This window comes from Pleurodeles waltl, chromosome 7, assembly GCF_031143425.1.
Source record: "Pleurodeles waltl isolate 20211129_DDA chromosome 7, aPleWal1.hap1.20221129, whole genome shotgun sequence".
Lineage (NCBI taxonomy): Eukaryota > Metazoa > Chordata > Amphibia > Caudata > Salamandridae > Pleurodeles > Pleurodeles waltl.
In genome coordinates, this window is record NC_090446.1 from 80,791,720 (window position 1) to 80,810,236 (window position 18,517).

The 18,517-nt window shown below is 42.3% G+C and overlaps 1 protein-coding gene across 3 annotated transcripts in view; it reads left to right on the forward strand.

Annotated features, from left to right (window-relative positions):
- Nucleotides 1-18,517, forward strand: part of LOC138303694 (complement C1s subcomponent-like) — a 66,105-nt gene that overhangs the window by 40,665 nt on the left and 6,923 nt on the right. For all 3 annotated transcript variants that reach the window (XM_069243024.1, XM_069243025.1, XM_069243023.1), the window contains 5 exons: nt 2,024-2,223; nt 3,428-3,581; nt 4,480-4,595; nt 6,320-6,398; nt 7,351-7,488. In XM_069243024.1, coding sequence (XP_069099125.1) covers nt 2,024-2,223; nt 3,428-3,581; nt 4,480-4,595; nt 6,320-6,398; nt 7,351-7,488 — 687 coding nt within the window. The remainder of the gene's footprint in view (nt 1-2,023; nt 2,224-3,427; nt 3,582-4,479; nt 4,596-6,319; nt 6,399-7,350; nt 7,489-18,517) is intronic.

Genomic DNA, 18,517 nt, shown 5'->3' on the forward strand with positions numbered 1-18,517 from the left:
CTGCCTCAGTGGGTCTTGGGCTCAATTCTCTTGGACCAGATAATTTTCGCCTCAGTGCCTAATCTGATTAATGGGTGTAACTCTGGGCAATAGTTTCCTTAATCTCCACAACGGCCCTGACAGTGCTTGGATGCCTGGCTTCACCCTGAGGGTTGTCCAGGAGTGGGTGCCTCAGAGGGAAAAGCCAGGAGGGGTTCCACAGCGGTATGCGTACAGTGCCTTGCAACCCTAAGAGGTGAGTAGTGCGCTATACAAGTGCGAAATTTACAATTTATTTATTTTATAGAATGGGACTTTAAGGCACCTTTCCTATTAAGCACCATTAAACTAAAAACATTACTTATCAAACCACAATTGATTAAAACTATGAAATGCAATCAAAGCAGAGAGTTAGGGGTATAACTCATTTGAAACAGACACACCTCAGCTGAAGCAAGGTCAAGTGAGTCTGTGTATCAGTCCTGGTAATCATCAAGGCAAAAGGATGGAGAAACGTGGAAAGTAGTGTTCATTCTTGGGTAGAATGGCAGAATCAATCCCAACACCATGTAGACTGAAAAATGAATGTTTTAATGTGGCAGGTCTGTGCCTAAGGAAATATTGTGCCTGGCTCTGCCTCCTAACAGACTCCCCTAATAACATTCCCTAAATGTGCAATAAATCCGTATCAAATGCAAGTAAAACCAAGTGAAGCATGCGCTTAGGCTTGTCGGTCCCTTTCCTCCTACGGGACCCACCAGTCTTCCATTCTTGCGGACGGTGAAAACCCTAACCTACCTGCCCAAAATGTAAAAACACAGTGACGTATAAACTTCTAAAAAATATATAGAAGCTAATGAATGCAAAGCTTAGTATGCAACATACAAGTACGTGGAGGTCAGGTGGCGAGGGAGGAATCTTCTAATCTTGCAGGCTGGGAGTTGGCAGCCAAGACAGTGGTATCTATATTTCAATTTGCCAAAGCACTCACAGTGCCCTCTAGTGTGAAGACCTGGCTTTTCTCTGGGATACTGGTGCAGAGCACTCCTCCTGGTGGTTTCATGAAGGAATTACATCTGGCAAAAGGGTGGAAAACAGAAGCCTTTACTGACCCAAGTACAGTGACAGAGGCCCCTTACAGGCATTTCTAGATATCAGGAAAGAATTAAAGTCTCTGTAATTCCAGACATTGCTACTAGGCCAACTAAGCTGAAATTCACAGAGTGGAATAGGAAGAGCTGTAGTTCTTAGAAGTTATCACAGAGATATGAAACCTCAAGTGTTTTAAATGCCTGCTTACTGCTTTTTATTTATGAAATTTTAATTGAAAATAGTGGCCTATTGATGATAGCTATTTTTAGGGGGCTACTGAGGGTATCAGATTCTTAAGGTATCTTCGCCTGTTAACTCTACCTGCCCTCCTTGTCTTTGTTCATGCAGGGGTGCAGGTGTCAAGCGTTGTGTATATTGGACCCGGGGATCTAAATAGCATCTGAAATTTTTTGAACACGTAACGGGGGTCTGCTGGTTGAAAGGAGTCTCCTTAAAGAGTAGTACATTCATGAATTGCTACGTAGTCTATAATCTTCCATAATGTTCCCCAGCCAATTACTAAAGTAGAGTGACACATATAGTACACAGTGCAAAAACACACACACACATATCATCTCTGATTATTATGTATGTATGTGGTATTTTGTGTAGTGCAAATCTACCCCAAAAGACATTTGGTTGCTGTACAGGATCCAAATTCAAGCATGTGCTCAATAAAGGATATTGGATTGTTGCTCCTTTGTGATGTAGTATTCTTCAAAGTGGTCTGTCTTCATCTCTTTCCAAAATTGAAGGCATGCTATTGCACCAGCAATACCATGTCTGTACAGTAAACGTGTTATCAACTCATTTAAACAGATGTTTTTTTTTATATTTATCCCTAATTAAACCTTGTAGTGTTCTTTGTCCTGCCTTCTGCCTCACGAGATTTCCATGAAGGCACTTTGTGGTGTTGTGACACTACTGATTGTATAATTATGTCTTTTCTTAGTGAATTGCAGTGGAACAGTGTACACAGAATTAAAGGGAGAAATCTCAAGCCCCAACTACCCTAACCCTTACCCTGAGAACTCCCGCTGTGAGTACCGTATCCAGCTGGAATTTGGGTACCAGATTGTGGTGACATTCCAGCGTGAAGCCTTCGACATTGAGTCTGATGGCAGCGGAAAATGTTTGTATGACAGCTTGTTGGTGAGTTTGGAGACATATTCCTCTGTTAGCCCACTGGATTTAAGCACATTGAAGAAGGTCACAGAGGATAGAATTGGGGTACACAGGGACATTTAGAGCTACTACTCCGCACACTGAGATCAGGTTACCCAGATGCTTTTGCACTTCTTAGCGACTCAAACAATCTTCTTTTGGTCCCATGAATTATTGAGGCCAAGGTCAGGGGCTGCATTTTGGATATGGCCCACTGCCCTCGACTAAGTCGCTAAAGTCAATGCACTGGTCCGCAGTGGTCCGCAGGCAGCTACAATCTTGGGCCACCATAATAGTGAAAGGTGGATTTGCTGTTTGAAGCAGTGCTTCGTCTTTCACCGTGCAGGAGGCATTCAGCCTGTATGTACTTCTAAGGAGGGACACAGATCCCCCTTCCTCCATACTAATGAGGGAGTGCCCTTTGGAAATGTGCTGATGCTGTATGTATGCCGGCATGATCTGAATTACAGAAGGGACCACACAAGCATCTGCGGCCTCTTCTGTAATACCAAGATGCCCCAGGGATGGGGACAGTGGATGCACATGTCCACTGTGACCCCAGAGAACTTTGTGCAAAAGGGTACCAGGTGTGTTACTAGTATGGTTCAAGCCTTCTTGAACATCAGGAGCTTCAAAGAGAATCAGGCTGGTGAGTAAGCACCCAGATAAAGAACATATTCAGTCACCTTTGGGACTTTCAATCCAAAAAATATTCAGCTTTCACATACATTTCTCAGATTATTATTGTCATTATTATGATTACTAGCATTGATAAAGTGCACCGACACATGAAGGTTTCCTGGTACTAAAAACATCTGTAGCTACATGGAGTGCTCATAGCAGACAGATTTAGTTAACAGGACAGGAATATTTCAGTGCTTGTCTAAAGCCCAGACAGTTGTCCAGGGCTCTAATGTTCAGAGAGAGAGTATCCCAGAGTGTAGGTGCAATATCCTGAGAGTCCCACATGAGGGCTAATGCAATAACATAAGTCGTTGTGAGAGCTTATCTAAGGGTATAAAAGGAAAAGCTTTCCTCCGCATGCTTGAGACCGAACAACATGAAGAGGCAGATCAAGTATCTTTACTTGTGTTCCAGTAAGAACACTTACCTATAAAACCCCTAATTTGGAGCTTGTAAGGTCTTACTGCTTTGTGGCTTGCTTTTGTAAACCTTGACTTTTTATCCACAGTTCAATGCAAATGGTCGCACTTTTGGTCCTTTTTGCGGGAGGAGTGTCCCTAACCCACCAAAAATAGAGACACAGAGTAACACAGTGGACATCATATTCCAGACGGACAGCGGAGGTGCAAACAAAGGCTGGAAAATCCGCTACTATGAGGAGGGTGAGTGCTGATCAAGGACAAAGTAGCAGGTATCATACATAACAAAGATAGACCCACGCTTGGTGAAACATAACAGTCCTTTGAAAGGTACAAGTCTGGAACAAGCGTCCTGTGACAAGTGATGAGAACAGCCATCTAGAAGGACTTAGACATAAGGAGGTGTGGTATCAGCCATTTTATATTCTGGTGCTGATGCATTCTACATGACTTCCAGCGTATTTGTCTATTTGGTCATTTGGTAATGTTTTCTGTGTGAGCAGCCACGAAAGGGGGTAGACTCTTGAAGACAATGCCATAGTTGGCCATAGTTTTAACCACTGTCCACACCTTCATGGATAGTTATAAAGCCACTGAATAGATGAGTGACAGATGCAGGCATGGGTGGTTTGTGAATGACTCAATAATATGTGATGTATTGAAAAATGTATGATGGGTGGCAGTATGGGATGTGATCAACGACTGGGTTGGGGAATGTCTTGATGAATGATTAAACGAGGAAGTATAGGTGGTCGAGGGGTTAATGGAAGAGGACTGATGGCCTACTGTACACACTGATGACTGAGTGAGAGTTGATTCATATGTGAGAAATTGAATGGGCCCTCCTGTCGTGTGTAGCTGTACCTCCCTGAAAACTGATGAATGAAACTAGACTACATCCTAGGCTCACCTAAAGAGAGATAGTGGCTTTTGGTCTAAGTGCTAGTTGGCAGGGAGAAGGCACTGCCTTTTGGCTAAATTTGCACTTCTTCATCTGGTGGCCTCACCTCTCCTGATAGTTCTTTAATGGACATAGTTCTCAGGTCCAACCTTTCCCTATTATCAAAGACTGCTCAACTCTTTCCAACCCCATACCCATTCCTGCCACCCAACTTGTACAATCTGTTTTATCTTTCTCAAGCTGTGCCTTGTCCTAACCTTGTGTTACCGAACTCCATCCTGGAGCCCAGGCAGCCGAAGTATGTCTTTAAGGATGTGGTGACGGTGGTGTGCCTGAAGGGCTATGAGGTCAAAGAGGTAAGATTTTTCCTCCATGAGCCTGCATATGAATGTGCTAACCTCTTTCTCTGGGTCTCATCACTGAATGAGTATCTTCCCAGTTCTTACAGTTACAATAATTGCAGAGTTAATAGTGATTTACTTTTCCTTGAATCTTATCCCTAAAGATGCTGTTTGAAACTTTTTAAACAAATATGTGGGATAGATACTGTGCAAAACTGGCAGAACATTCCATACAAAAATAATAGTTGTGCTCCTTTTAAAGTGAAATCAGGAGCCAAAATGAACCAAACACTGTGGTTCAGTGGCCACCAAATGGTAACATCAGTGAAATCAGGTGAGGACGATGAGTCCCTCCTATAGATCAGCAAATCTAGATATAATATGTAACTTGTCTAGATGTTATTTAGTGAGTTAACCTGGTGCTGTTTAAGAGATGTAGGACAATAATTATATTTCATTAGCAAAGATAAATGGAAAAGCACAGTGAGCAGATGAAATACAACCCAGTTCTAACTCTTGCTCAACATTCACTATGTCACTGGTATATATTTAAAAAACTCACAACTGCTACACAATCAGATTATAAGGGGTTAATAAATGCATAGGCTCTCATTGTGTTTAGGATGCAAGAGAATTTGTAGGGAGTGGGTTGGGGGGGGGGTGAGTACTGACCCTGTACTTTCTGAGTGGCTTGTGTTCTCATACTCAAAATTACTGGGTGAGAGAAAACTGTGCCCTATTTATCCAGGGGTGAAAAGATTGTAAGAAGCAAAGGATTGCTCACATTTAAGAGAATAAAATATATCAGCAGTTCTTCACTCCCCAAAGTTCTTGACCACCTCTTAAGTAGATTTTGAGTGGGTAACCATGACACAAAATGTGCAGTATTCATGCAGTATTGTGCCTGGGTCTGCTTGTAATGAAGAAACAGGAGCTGAGTATTGCACTGGTGTAAGGTAATAAAGGGCGATTAAACTTTATTTTCATAAATGGCTTGGACAATATGGCCAAAATGTAGATGGGGACAGTGATGGTGAGCTGATGCTCGAGAAGTGTCTGCATGGTCCAACCTTTCCATTCGTATGGCTGTCATTTGTCACACCGGACGTCCAAGGGAGTGCTCCTATGGTATCTTTCAAACCCCCTTAACTATGAGTCCTTGAAATTGTTTTTTTTTTTTGTAAAAAATTAAAATACAGTTATTAGCCTGCCCAGTTTGAGATGCAGTGAAGATACAAGTTAGGATGATGGAGGAGCTGTAAGAAGGAGAGAAAGTCCTTTTGGCCTATGCTGGAACCCCCATGTATTAATCTGTCCTTGTGTGACTTTTCTTTTGTGCCACCAGATTACATCATAGGATGCCAAATGCAGGGCGAAGAAGGGTAGGAATTCTATAAATTTGTATAAAATGGACTCATATGCAGTATGTAACTATAGAGGAAATGAGCCAATTTGAGAATGTTGAAAGCTGACTATGAAGATGCCACCTGGAGACCTGCTCCTTAGACGTTTGCCTATATTGGCTGATGGCATGAATAGGCCCTGTGAGTACATGGGAAGGATTTGTAGGACCATTGCCCCCAGAAGTGGAAAGAATAGTAAAAAAAAAAAAACATCTGTCAGAGACCAGGGTAATCAATGCTCACCATAATTACCTACTTAGTAAGGGATGTGATATTATTTCAGTTTTTAGGATTATCATAAAACCTGGTGTTGATGTGATCCTCGTTACTATGCAGGGCTATGACAGCAAGACGTCCTTCCGGACAGAGTGCCAAGGTGATGGGAAGTGGAGTCGTACAGAACCACAATGCCAGCGTAAGTCTGTGTTGTGCAAAACTGCTTAAACATTTACAGAGTTCAACTGCTGGGATTATGGGTACTCCATCACTTAGATAATCTACATGAAGTGGCATGCCCGGTCTGGAGGGTCAGGGACAGTGTTGATCTCAAAAGTATGAGATAATATGTCACCAGAGACAAGCCTCAAAACAGAATTTCAAACTAAAGTCAATATGAAAGGGCTGAGTCAAAAAAGGGTGATTGAGGCTGGCTCACCCCCAAATTCAAGGGTCTTTTATAACATATGTCACCATAGGAAATGATAGAAACTGCAAAGTCAGCATGGTGTCATCAGAAGCATCATATTTTCAGCAATTCATACTGCAATATTCTAAAATGTTAAATAATGCTATTACTATAGCGCTATCCCACTACATGAATATTGATTCACCCCTTCCGACCTAATACCATCCAGAAGTTTCAAAGAACACCATCATGATTGAATGCAATACAGTATGCTAGCAAGAAGAGCCTTTGAAATTGTAAAATGGCTCCTTCCAGCGAGTTCTTTAAGACTATTATGTCATACAAAATAAACTGTACATTTTGCTGGTTGCGGTGTTAAGCAAGAAATATAAACATACAATGAACATCATGTTCAAACAGCCATTTTAAAAAATAATGAGTTGAGGAATAACCGAGGCCTAGGTTATCCTAAACAAGAAACAACACTAAAACACATCATAATGATTTTGTTTGATTTGCAATAGCTTAATTCCACTACACATATATAGTTGAGGATGTGGAATAACTAATATTAATGCAGCATACATGATACAAATGCAAAATAACTTCCACAGGATTGTGGAGATAAAGGGGGCAGGCAAGGCACTTAACCCTCCTTGTCATACACTTCATATCCTCTCTTCTGTATTTGTTGGTTGTAGATGTTTCACAAATAACTTAATCTCCTTTCATTTATTTTTAGCGGTCACATGTCCCACCCCAGAAGATGTTGACAATGCTCAGCACACGTTCCTCACCAACCCTGACAATTACGACTACCTGGCTGAGGTTCGCTACAGCTGCAGAGAGCCATATTATAAAATGATGTCCATCGGAAATGGTACTGTGGTGTTGGGGGAGCAGGTTTTTTGCAGAGAAAGACACATAACAGTTACACACATGCCACTTCTTTGCACCCAGGATTTCGATTTGGGCATAGAGAATCAATACCGGAGGCTCCAGTGTAGCACTTAGTTCAGGCCAGCGGAGGAGATTAAACAGTGCCAAAGTAGCAAAGCACAGGTCTCACCAAGAATAGGGTGGAACAACCTTAGAGTTAGGTATGGCCATCAATTTATTACGTTTGGCGCACCCACCCACAGAGTAGATTGTTTTGTTTTGGAGTAAATGTAAGAGGGAAGACAACACAGGACAGAGGGTCTGCACATGTGTTTTTCCCACTGGTGATGTTCAGACTTATATTAATCTTTGGGGATATGAAATGCAATACCATTAGCTTAGCAGATCCACCCTGAAATATTTCCTTGAACACCAATGGCCAGATTCAGAGTTTGGTGTCAGGGTGGCCAAGGACATTACATACAACATCACAAACAACTACCACCCAAATTTAGAAATGACCAATGGCCTGGTGGTGATCAGGAACCATGGTCAAAACTACAAATACAACACTGCAGTACTGCAACAACCTTACAACTAAAATGTGACAGCACTACTACTATGTCAAGGACCGTATGCCGAGAAGGTCTGTTGATTCTCCTTCTTGAGCGCCTGAAGAAAGGGCAATTTCTTCCAGTAGCCAGAGTACCACCCTGCAATCAATAGTACATGTAAAAGGTGTCACTTTTCTCCATAAGTGGTCCCCAGTAGGAGAAAAACCTGCAAAAGATAAAAATAAAAACCTAGTTGAAGATCTTGCAGTTCTGTATTAAAGGTGAAAATTAATATTGATGTTAATAGCATGGCACCAAAGTCCCCCCCAGTCAGAAAAAAAGAAAGACACAAGTAATGTTATCCATGATTACGTCTAGTAGATTCCGGGGCAAAGCTTGGTCATTAAGATTGGGGGTGTGTGAACTTCAGATTTCCCAACAGTGGGACACAGAGATATCTTGTTAAATACATCATATGAGAAGCAGAACATGCGGGGGGCTTAAGGGACAGTGGAACGAGAGAGTAGGGCTGATTTTTAGATTGTTAGGGGCACTTAAAACACAATGGGCCTGATTCTAACTTTGGAGGACAGTGTTAAACCGTCCCAAAAGTGGCGGATATACCACCAACCGTATTACGAGTCCATTATATCCTATGGAACTCGTAATACGGTAGGTGGTATATCCGCCACTTTTGGGACGGTTTAACACCGTCCTCCAAAGTTAGAATCAGGCCCAATGTTTTTCAAGCTCAACATTTTTTAAGACCTTCGATAGAGAGACAAGAGTGTGTGTGTGTGTGTGTGTGGGGAGTGTGTGCATGGGTGAAATCTGACAGACACTTTATCATACACGACTGAAAGCCCTTGTACCCAGCTATTTAGTACAGAACATTTTTAGAGTGGGGTGTAACACCCCAAACACCCCCTGATGCTACGCCCCGGAGTAGAATTTCGAACTGCAAGAAGCTAAAATCAGGAACATAAATTGTAGAAAGTAGGTTAAGAATGCAATCCAATAAAGGGATAAGAATTCATTTAGACACATCCATCACCTGTAAATATCACCTTATGAATGATTCAAACAGGAACGGACATCACAGGGAAAGATTCTACAGTATCTTGAATTATTAACCCAAGCTATAATTCCCTGGCAGACCGCCATCTCGAAATTCCCTTTCCTGAACCTCATGGTGTTTGTTTGGCATATGACGAAGAAGCTCAAGTTTGAGACCCTGTGCCCACCACTGATCTCTGTAGTCGGTTGCTGCCCTTCTTACTCAATGGGGCTTGGGCAATATCCCTCTGGGTTACCTTGAAGGCAGAAATTCCAGTGTAGTCTAGGCAGCTATGGATGCTTATTCAAGCAGTAAGCATGGCATCCAACAGCTTGCTGCCTGAATGTGCAGGACACATTTAATCCTTGCCTGAAACCTTGCAATCTCTGGCGAACCCTTTGCAAAGATTTAGCAAAACACAGCACTTCAACCATACTACTACAGTAGACATACTACAAATACAATGTTATACACCACTATACTAGCACATAACACTTGCAATACTGTAAATGCAAAACTGTAGCACTAATATACTGCTGCAAAAATATTACCCTACCACAATGTAATTCCAACACAGTATACATACAAAACATTACAAGTACATTAACACTACTGCCTCAGCACTACAGCACTGCAATTGTCAACATTTCAGCACTGAACTTGAAATATGACAACACTATAACCACAACATTGCTACACCACTCCAGCTCCACACTCACAACTCCAACACCACCAGGACTACAATAGACCTTAACGAATACAACACTATAATTACTGAAAAAACACACCAAAGCTCTGCAACTACATTACGAAAATAAAACAGTACAGCTCTAAAACACGATAGCAATTCAGACGTTTAACATTACAATAATCCATCACTACAACTACATTACAATAAAAATATTACAACACTACTACTATATCAATAGAATCACACCACTACAACAGCATGAATTGCACTGACAGTGGAACACCTCTGCTGCAGCGCTACAACACTACTGTTGGAACATTAAAATATCACAAACGCAACATTACAGTTACAATACTACAATACTACAACCTTGCTACGCCACCAGAACATTGTCACAACACTGCTATTGGACTACCACTAAGAAAACCCAATACTGCCACTACAACAGCAGCAAAACAACTGCAAAACTACAATTATGACACTCTTATGCTACAGGTGTAGCACTAAAATATAGTCTGAGTTAAGAAACATTACAACACCTCAACACTGCAACAGTACCACAAGCACAATACATAACTGTAATATTTCAATACAATACAATGCTACAACACTACAGCTGCAACACTGCAGCACTACAGCTGCAACACTGCAGCACTACAGCAACATTGTTACTCCTACACCCGTCATTAAACCAATATCATGTTAACCACAATGACAGCTTAAGCCCTACAGCCTTGCAATTATCTAAAGGTGAATTGACTGCTACAGGGCAAGTGCAAGCCTACATGTGCAGCACTACAACAATAGAACTATGTGCAAAACCACAAGGTAACAAATGCAATGCTTTATATACAACAGTTCTACTACTCCAACACACCAACACCACATCATTGATACAATAGCACGACTACAACATAAAAATACTAGAACACAGACATGATGTAGCAGTACAACGCTAAGGGCCTTGTTTGTACACCATAAAAATGTGGCAGATATGCAAAACACTATATTCCAAGTGTCATTGGCTATAATGCAGTTGTAATATGGCAGACAGGACGTCCGTCGTGTGTGATGTAGTATCCTATCTTCCAAAGTCTAAATAAGGCACAAAAATCACTATAACCAGAATACTACGTATACAACACCACAACTGCAAATGTTGATTACAATACTACAGTGCTACAAATAACAGATTAATTTTGAAATATTTTTTCCATTTTTGGATGCTAGCATGTCGATACATCCAAAATCTAAAATGCATAATACAGATAATAATCTGCGTTACATTAACTGAAATTTTTCAAATTTAAAATCCAAGTTTATTTAGTTAACATACATAGTTAATTAAGACATTACATACAAGACACATGCAATAGTAAAAATGAAGTTATAGTACATATAAAATACTAAGTAACTGCATATATTAGCAAATTAAATTCTAAAATTAACAGGGCCATACTCACATGCTTCTATTTAAAAAATCTCATAACAGTAGTCCCCAAACTCCTATAAACGGTAAAAGGTCATATACATGCCTAAAATGTGAGTTATACCATAGAGATTTACAGTATAATAAAATCTATGAAGCCGATTTGACGTTGTGGTAGGTCGTTGATTTTGCTACAAGTATTGAGGTTGATGTGGGTGAAATGGAAATGGTGTCACTCTCACTGGAAATAGGATCACACCTCAAATCCTCCTATAACTAGCATACAGTTCTAAAAGACTTAGGTCCATATGTACAAACACTTTTTCCCATAGACACAGAATGGGTAAAAACCTTTGCTACATCTGGCCCTTAAATTGCACACAGTGTTGTGCAAATATTTATGAGATGAAGCACAAAGCATACTATACAACATTGTGACTTGGTTAGTCAGACAGTCAAGCCGTAGATTGATTCTAGCCCAAAAAATAAATATCTCAAATTGCTAGTCACAGTATGCGTGAATCAAACTGTACAATGACCCGGACTCATTGATGGCTTTTCATCCATTTAATCACAGTTATAATACCATTTCTCACACTACGTATGATCACCTGGACATTAAGTTTAATAATGTGTTCCAACTAAACTATGCAGACTGGGTGAGTTTACTAAATAGCATCAAACATTTTACAAAAGCTGCATTAAGTGCAATATTATGCTGCTTGTTACCTAAATAGTCCACATAGAAGTCCCATGAAATGATTTCCCACAATGTAAAAGTTACAGTGCATTTCTCATGATTTACAGGTGTAAAAAACAAATGAAAAAGAGGCAGAGCCAACCATGAGCTAACATTAGTGCGGATCTATTGCACTCCCTACAGGGGTCCTATTTCAGATTTTGTCAGCATCCCTCGGGATGCAGAGAGAACTCCCGTACTGGGAGATTGAAGAACTGACTTTGAAGAACATATTCAGAGAATATCAGTGTCCTTGGTGATAGTGGACCAGGTGCTGAGGGCTACAGCTCCCCTGATGCCCCTGAAATTATGCATCAGCACACTGATGGATGAGGATGCTGGTTGCTTTCTCAGTCAGCCTCCCCAGATGTGGGAGACTGAGACAGCGCCAACGAAGTATCAGAGCGTAGGTGACCTGGCAGGGGCCGGGGCTGAACAGCAATACTGAGGACCGCATCACATCCACAGCAATGGCCTTCTAACGAGGTGTGTACTGTGGATGTGGCTGGCCTGGAACGAGTCGGTGGCACGTGGTGTTCTCCGTGGGTCAGCAGAGATAGACCTGTTAGACCATGAACACTAAAGACCACAGAAAATGGCCTGTGGAGGGCCTGGCTCTACCCGCTTGCCTCATGTGGTGATCCTGAACCTAGATGACTGAGGTGGACTGAAATCTGCTAAGAAGTCCAATCCTTGAACTTTAGTGAGTATTCTTCTTCTTTATTCCTCCCTTAGAAATTTGTTATGAACATCATTGCTGGGAAAAAGAAGTGTAAAGAAGTTTTTCCAGGGTAAACAATTCTCATCTAGATGTGGCAAGAATGCCTTTACTAAGGATCCCCCCACTGATGTTCAGCTGTCAAGGGGTGAACAGACTTTACTGCATTCTATTAACACCCTTCACACGGATCTGGGTGAGAAGATCTCCTCTGTCTGCTCATTGGTGAAAGCTGTAAAGGAGAAATTGCAGGCCTTATCAAGCAAAGTATTGGCAAATAAATGACACTGAAATCAACCATAATGAAAGTGAAGGCACTGGAAAGTCATATGGCGGATGTTGCCATGGAAGTAGGAGAGGTTGAGAATTTTAGAGGAACCGCTATGAATGCCATTGTTAGAAATTGGGTCTTTGGTTGGCGGTCAGTTTACCCCCTGTCCAAGCAAGGACCCTCATTCTAGTCAGGGTAAAGGAGAAGCACCCTCAGTTAACCCCCGCTCATCCCCTTGGTAGCTTGGCACAAGCAGGCAGGCTTAACTTCAGAGATCTAGGTGTAAAGTATTTGTGCCAACACACACAGTGACTCAGTGGAAACACTACAAAATGACAAGACACAGGTTTAGAAAAATAGGAAATATTTATCTAAACAAAACAGGACCAAAATGATGAAAATCCAAAATGCACAAGTCAAGTTCTTGATTTTAAAAGCCAAAGAGTCTTAAATCCTTTAGTAAACAGTAGAAACACTGTTAACATTGAAAAGTACCTGGGCAGCATCATAATAATACGCACAGGCAAGTGTGCGTTGAAAAAGGTTAGCGATGCATCGATTTCTCACCGCAATGGATACCGTGTGTCGTTCCTCCTTCTCCGGTCGGGTTGGCCTGCATCGTTTTTCCTCTCCTCAGAAGTGTGATGCGTCGATCCGGGCAGCACTCGGATCTGGGCAGGCTTTGCGTCGTTTTTCCACACCCAGCGATGTTTGCGTCAAAAATCCTGCCGCACGGTATCAGCAAAACTGCGCTATTTGGGTTGCGATGTTATCAGCCTCCGTCAGCAGGTGCTGCGCGTTGTTACTCCAGCCGCGTGCGTCAATCTTCCAGCCGCAATGCCAGTGGAGCATTGATGTCTGCCGCGAAGCCGGCGGCATGTCGTTTTTCATCTACGTCTCAGAAGGTGCGTCGATATTTTCCCCGCACGGCAGTCTGTGCGTGGATTTTCAGTCTTGGTCTGCCAGCTTCACCTTCCAAGCCCCCAGGAAACTGGATAGGGCACCACTTGGCAGGGCAGGAGTCTCAGCAGAGAGTCCAGGTGCTGGCAGGAGAAGTCTTTGATGGCTCTGAGACTTCAACAACAGGAGGCAAGCTCAGGACAAGCCCTTGGAGATTTCTTCACAAGCAAGAATGCACAACAAAGTCCAGTCTTTGTCCCCTTGCACAGGCAGAAGCAGCAACTGCAGGATAGCTCCACAAAGCACAGTCACAGGCAGGGCAGCTCTTCTCCTCAGCACTTCTCCAGGCAGAAGTTCCTCTTGATGTCCAGAAGTGATCTAAAGTCTGTGGTTTTAAGTGCCCTTTTTATACCCATTTTGGCCTTTGAAGTAGGCTTACTTCAAAGGAAAGTCTCTCTTGTTTGTGAAATCCTGCCTTGTCCAGGCCGGGCCCCCGACACACCAGGGGGTTGGAGACTGCATTTTGTGAGGGCAGGCACAGCCCTTTCAGGTGTAAGTGACCACTCCTACCCTCCCTCCTAGCACAGGTGGCTCATCAGGATATGCAGGCTACACCCCAGCTCCCTTTGTGTCACTGTCTAGAAAGAGGTGCAAATAGCCCAACTGTCAAACTGAGCCAGACAGGGAATCCACAAACAGGCAGAGTCACAGAATGGGTTAAGCCAAAAAATGCTCACTCTCTAAAAGTGGCATTTTCAAACACGCAATCTCAAAAACAACTTTACTAAAAGATGTATTTTTAAATTGTGAGCTCAGAGACCCCAAACTCCACATGTCTATCTGCTCCCAAAGGGAATCTACACTTTAATCATTTTTAAAGGTGGCCCCCATGTTAATTTATGAGAGGGATAGGCCTTGCAACATATAAAACACATTAGTATATGTCCTACCTTAACCATACACCGCACCCTGCCCTTGGGGCTACCTAGGGCCTCCCTTAGGGGTGCCCTACATGTAAGAAAAGGGAAGGTTTGGGCCTGGCAAGTGGGTACACTTGCCAAGTCGAATTTACAGTTTAAACTGCACACACAGACACTACAATGGCAGGTCTGAGACATGATTACAGAGCTATTTATGTGGGTGGCACAACCAGTGCTGCAGACCCACTAGTAGCATTTGATTTACAGGCCCTGGGCACCTCTAGTGCACTGTACTAGGGACTTGCCAGTAAATCAAATATGCCGATCATGGAAATCCAATCAACAATACAGTTTACACAGAGAGCAGATGCACTTTAGCACTGGTTAGCAGTTGTAAAGTGCTCAGAGTTCTGAAGCCAACAAAAACAGGTCAAAACAAATAGAAGGCAGGAGGCAAAATGATTGTGGATGACCTTGCAAAAGAAAAAAGTCCAACAGCCATGGTGTGACTGAAGGAGAAACTGGAAGCATTAGATAATGTCAGGAGAAGCAACACGTTAAGAGTGTTGGGAGTCCCTGCTGACTGAGTCTGGATAATGAGTGAACAATCAGTTGGTGGTGATGGGTTCTGAGCGTGAAATGGGGCATCGGTTGTTCACGTTACCATGATGGAGCTGGCACGAAGGCAGGTTTGGGGTAGCTCTACTGGCGACAGAATGCAGAAACCACCTGGAGGATCGTTAGTATTATGGCCTGACTCTCCTTTAGCTTTCCCTATATGACGTTTGAGTCAAGGTGGACACTACATGGTGGGTGCCCATGTGAATACATCTATCCGAGTTTCTGTGCGAATTCCCACATGTTTTCCCCCCAACGTTTCATACAGAGATTTCAATTATTTTCAGCTGAAATCTGTATGTGAAAAACAAATACTTGCAATTCTGAGAGAACCAGTAAATCTGGTTGCCAGGCCCATCAGAATTTATGTTGACGTCTTAGTTGTGTGTTGTTACGCAGTGGCCCAGGTGTTTTGCAGGAGATATTTGCTGATAAGTGTTAATCCTAAAAGCATGTGAAACATAAAAAGGAAGTAAGTTACCTGATATAGTAGGCATACAAATAAAAGATCAATGGTGAGTTGTTGGGTCAGCAAAAGATATACAAAGGGACAGCCCAAATAAGCAGAGTGACACCTCAACTTTTATTTCAGCACCTGTGATTCACAGTAAAATTTTGTTCTGTGGAAAACCCCATAATTAAAATGTTGCAAAGTTCCTGCAATGTTCCTGCCGTATGTACTAATTTGTATCAATGCAGGATGTTTTGCATACAGCAGATGATATCATAAGACTTCTTAGTCTACATGTAGCAATACATTAGATTCCTACAGTGAAAATGTGTTGCAAAAGTAATCTGAAGGAACATTGTATCTTTATGCAGCAGCCCTAGATTTGGTTATGCAAAAGTATTGGAATTAGATAAAGAGCTGCAAAAATACCACTACAGCATAACTACTGCATCATTATAAATACAACAATACTACAATTGCAACTGCAACAGTGTAACACCATGACACCAGCACAACAATGTAGCAAAACTAACACTACCGTCAACAACAGTGCAGCTGAACACTACAGCACCGCAATTGCAATCCCTTGTTTGTTACATTGCATCCATAGCACTAAAACTATAACACTACACTACAACATTACAACTATAACAATACAGTGCTACAACAACACTCACAATATGATAACTACAACAGTATAAATACAATACTACAGTGCTAAAACTACACCACTAATAATGGTATTCTACAAACCAATTAAAGCACTACAACACTAAAACTACAGCCCAACAACGGTAATACCACAAATCATAAGAACTACCACACGACAACGGTAACACCACAAATCAGAAGAACTACAACCCAACAACGGTAACACCACAAATCCGAAGAACAACAATACGACAATGCCACAACTATATGAAACTAAGGGGCATATTTATACTTCATTTGCGCCAAATTTGCGTAATTTTTTTATGCAAATTCAGTGCAAAGCTAACTCCATATTTATACTTTGGTGCTAGACCCGTCTAGCACCAAATTTATGGAGTTAATGTCATTTTTGGACGTGGAAACCTACCTTGCGTTAATGAGATGCAAGGTAGGTTTTCCAGTGCAAAAATTACTCTATAGCCTTAGCGCCATATTTATCCCCCTGTGCTAAAATCACACACGGGGGTGGGGGGATCAAATAAGGGTGCAAAGCTTGCTTTGCACCATCATTTAACGCCTGGGTCAAGGCAGGCGTTAGGGGACCTGTGGGCCTATTTCCATGGTGGAACACCATGGAATATGCTCACAGGTGCCCTCCCCAGGCCTCAGAGACACCCCCACCCACACCAGGACGCCATCCCATGTAAGTACAGGTAAGTATTTTATTTTATTTTGTAAAGTGCCATGGGGGGCCCTGAAATGGGCCACTTACATGGCACTGGGTGCAATGGCCATGCCCAGGGGACACTGGTCCCCTGGGCTGGCCATTGGGGTGATGGGCATGGCTCCTGTCTTTTATAAGACAGGAGTCATGTTGTATGGATGGTTTTGCGTCAGAAAATGATGATAGGCAGGTTAGAGTCATTTTTCTTTACTCCAACCTGCCTAACGTCATTTTTTGGTGCAAAGCCCCCTTCTCCCATACCACCACCCCCACCAGGGTAACATAATTTTTTTTTAGGCTAGCCCACCCTTTGCACCGGCTTTCACCATTCCATAAATATGGTGCCCGGCTGGTGCTCTGGGATGGTGCAAGCCGGTGAAAAACGTTTTGGTGCAAAACTGTGTTAGTGCAGTTTTGCACCAAAAGGTATAAATATGCCGCTAATGGTTAGTTGGCAGAGTATCAGCATTAAAAGGGGACCACAGAGGAAGCATTTACAATCTCTAATGTTACCTCAACCTTACATTCGTTTAGGGCCAGCATGTTTGAATACATCTCATGATGAAGAAAGAAAATGAAACAACAACTGTCATAAATCGATAGTGCTTAATCCCCTACCCTGGCTGCTGATAGATAAAATGATGCTGTTTGGAGTGTACATGCGCGGTGCACAGAGTTTGCTAACACATGGAATTTTAATGCTTACCAACCAGTTCATCATTTAAGGTCCTCGAAACCTAAAGCTAAGCACCCACATCTACAGATGAAATATATAGGGGCAGAGCATTTAGAATACAATCAGTGGATAAGCAACCTTGTCCCCAGCAGACAGACATCTTAGATTGAGAAATAAAATAAAGAATGAGGTGGCTATTTCAAGTTTGGTGGAGCAGGAGCTCAGGGATAAATTGAGTGAGTTCCTACCCTGCCATGGTTAGAGTTGTCTTTCCTCTTTTAGAGGTAGAAGAATCACAGGGATCTCCATTGCAGATCAGCTGCTGGGATCCTTTGACCCAGTGGATCATCCACCAATGGATGAAGTGAAGGCCACTGACTTCCCCTGGTCTGGTTCACCCTGGGAAACACAGCAGACTTGGGCATGGAAAAGAAACAATGCCCCTGAAGTGCAGGGAGTACATTTCTGGCATGTCACTTTTTCAATTTTTTCTCCAACAAACTCCCACTTTGGAAGTTTCTTTGCGGAAAACAAAAAAGAATATTGAACAACAAAATACACTTTGTGGCCTGCTTTGCCTAAAGTGCACCCACCACTACATCGAATGCACTGTTCATACAGAGCTACCCAC